The sequence below is a fragment of the Sycon ciliatum genome, chromosome 13, assembly GCF_964019385.1.
Source record: "Sycon ciliatum chromosome 13, ocSycCili1.1, whole genome shotgun sequence".
NCBI lineage: Eukaryota > Metazoa > Porifera > Calcarea > Leucosolenida > Sycettidae > Sycon > Sycon ciliatum.
The window spans coordinates 26,181,864-26,184,363 of NC_088655.1; the positions used below are offsets into that span (position 1 = coordinate 26,181,864).

The 2,500-nt window shown below is 50.3% G+C and overlaps 1 protein-coding gene across 1 annotated transcript in view; it reads left to right on the forward strand.

Moving 5' to 3' along the window:
• LOC135829325 (cilia- and flagella-associated protein 77-like) overlaps positions 1-2,500 on the forward strand; it is an 8,454-nt gene that overhangs the window by 3,428 nt on the left and 2,526 nt on the right. Inside the window, exon 4 of the mRNA XM_065341730.1 lies at positions 484-585. Coding sequence (XP_065197802.1) covers positions 484-585 — 102 coding nt within the window. The remainder of the gene's footprint in view (positions 1-483; positions 586-2,500) is intronic.

Genomic DNA, 2,500 nt, shown 5'->3' on the forward strand with positions numbered 1-2,500 from the left:
CCCCCGGAACCCCCGCCCTTGAAGGGCACCGGCGCACGCGCCTAATTTACCTACCTATCTATCAGATAAGCCAGCTATCCAACCATCCATCCATCTATCAATCGAGCCAATGCTGTAGACAGCAAGCTGTTTCGGCCATAAAGGCCTCATCAGTACAGCTACGAGCTTTAAGCAAGCCGAGCTACCAGCCATGGTGCAAAGGAGGCACCACAGACATTAAGATAGCTCGTCGCTCTAGCACCAGAGTGCTCTTACAACGGAAAGTAGCAGACAATGCTTGATGCAGCAGCACTAGAGCAGCCTGCCGAGAGTGCTCAACAAGACGAATGTCGAGGGGCATAATACTATCGATCTATCCATGTGTGTACGTATGTGTTAGGTATGCATATTTGTGTGTGTGTGTGTGTGTGTGTGTGTGTGTGTGTGTGTGTGTGTGTGTGTGTGTGTGTGTGTGTGTGTGTGTGTGTTTACTGTTCACTGCAGCCATCGGTCACTGGAACTATGGGAACGCCACACGGAAGAGCATGGAACCGGCGCGAATGCCGCGCGACTTCATCAAACTGAACAAGGCGGCAGCAAATGCAGGTAGGCTTTGCATCCATAGTCAGACCTCGCTTAACCGCACACGTCCGTTTTCCACAGAAATATACGGATAGGCGAGGGAACCGGATAATCTAACACACATACAGTCAGGCTGTGTTACATGAGGCTTTTCAACCCGGGTTGAGTTCGACCCGGGTCAGATTTCAACCCGCCGTGTACACAAAACGAATGGCGCGTTTACGTGACGCATTGCGCCAAGAGTACATAACCCCCCAGAGTGTGCAACGCCTGATCCAGCTCTGCATAGGGTCTTGGTCGAGCGGAATCGGATCTTTGCGTCATAATACCGTACACATCTGAGGGGAACCCGGGGAGTCGCGGGTACTCTTTGATCAGAAACAACGGTACCCTGCCTCGAGACCGGCTTTGCGCTGGTGTGGAGTGTACGCATGACATCAGAAGATCCGATTCCGCTCGACCAAGACCCTATGCAGAGCTGGATCGGCGTTGCACACTCTGGGGGGTTATGTACTCTTGATTGCGCTTGACCCGGGTTGATTTCAACCCTCCCCTTTGGGGGAAGGGTTGAAATCAACCTGGGTCAAGAAAATCGTACTAACGTACTTCTGCACGTATCTCGCGCCAGGTTGGAACAGCACTGCAGATGCAAATTTCGCGCGAACGGATTCACGTGACCATACAGGACTCTAGAAGTGGACTTTTGGCGGCATATCAGTATTTGACCCGGGTCAACTGTCTTCATGTAAACGCTCACCTATTTTGTCTATCGTGCAGACTTTCAACCCGGGCTGAACTCGACCCGGATTGAAACTCCTCATTTAAACACCGCCTAAGTATGCATGGCATATGCTGTAAATCAGTAACCAACGATTTTCTTCCGGATGGCGAGGGATCCGGATAAAAGAGGACCAGATAAGCAAGGTCTGACTGTATTGACATTCACATACGGCAACCAGTTGTTCAAGTGGCGAATGACACCTAAGAGCAATCAAGCACAGAGGCAGTGGACCTTGACCTGCTAGAGAGAGACTCTATGCCTGTGGCAGATCCGGGGCAGAGCCATGCAGTACACTAGAGCTACACCAGTCAGGGATGGATAGAGAGATCTCTACAGGGATGGATAGAGAGATCTCTACAGGGGTGGATAGAGAGATCTCTACAGGGGTGGATAGAGAGATCTCTACAGGGGTGGATAGAGAGATCTCTACAGGGGTGGATAGAGAGATCTCTACAGGGGTGGATAGAGAGATCTCTACAGGGGTGGATAGAGAGATCTCTACAGGGGTGGATAGAGAGATCTCTACAGGGGTGGATAGAGAGATCTCTACAGGGGTGGATAGAGAGATCTCTACAGGGGCTCCAGTTTCCAAAACTGAATACAGTAGGTGGGGTGATATATGCACAATGACATGCATAATTATGGTTTCTAGTAGTACACTTGCGAAGTTTAGGGGATTCCCCGGAACCCCTGGGACCCCCAGATCCGACCCTGCTAAGGAAAGTAAGGTCTTTAACCTTTTGAGCACGACGCTACCTGAATGCCGCCCCACGCCAACACCTGCAAAAATCGCGTTTTTCCTATGAAAGTAGTAGCTGTTCAAGGATCGATAACTTTACCTTTCTTTGGACGAATTCCACGATCTTGAGCTTCCTGCAAAGGTCTTGAGGCGAGGAACAAAATAGTTCCAAGCTCAGCTCGGAGCGACACCAAAAGCCCATGCTACAGTCTGGCAAACTTCACGCACGCGCTCGACAGACTTGAGCACGGCCAGAAGATCAAATCCTCAGCTGCCATTTCACTCTCCTTGCTCGTATCGAGCTCAAATTTTTTTGAGGACTCTCCAGATCCGCTGCCATCATTTGAATCTAGTTTCCATGGCAGCAGATAGCGCGAAAATGATCGAAAATGGAAAATACGCGTTCTGCAGAGTTTGCA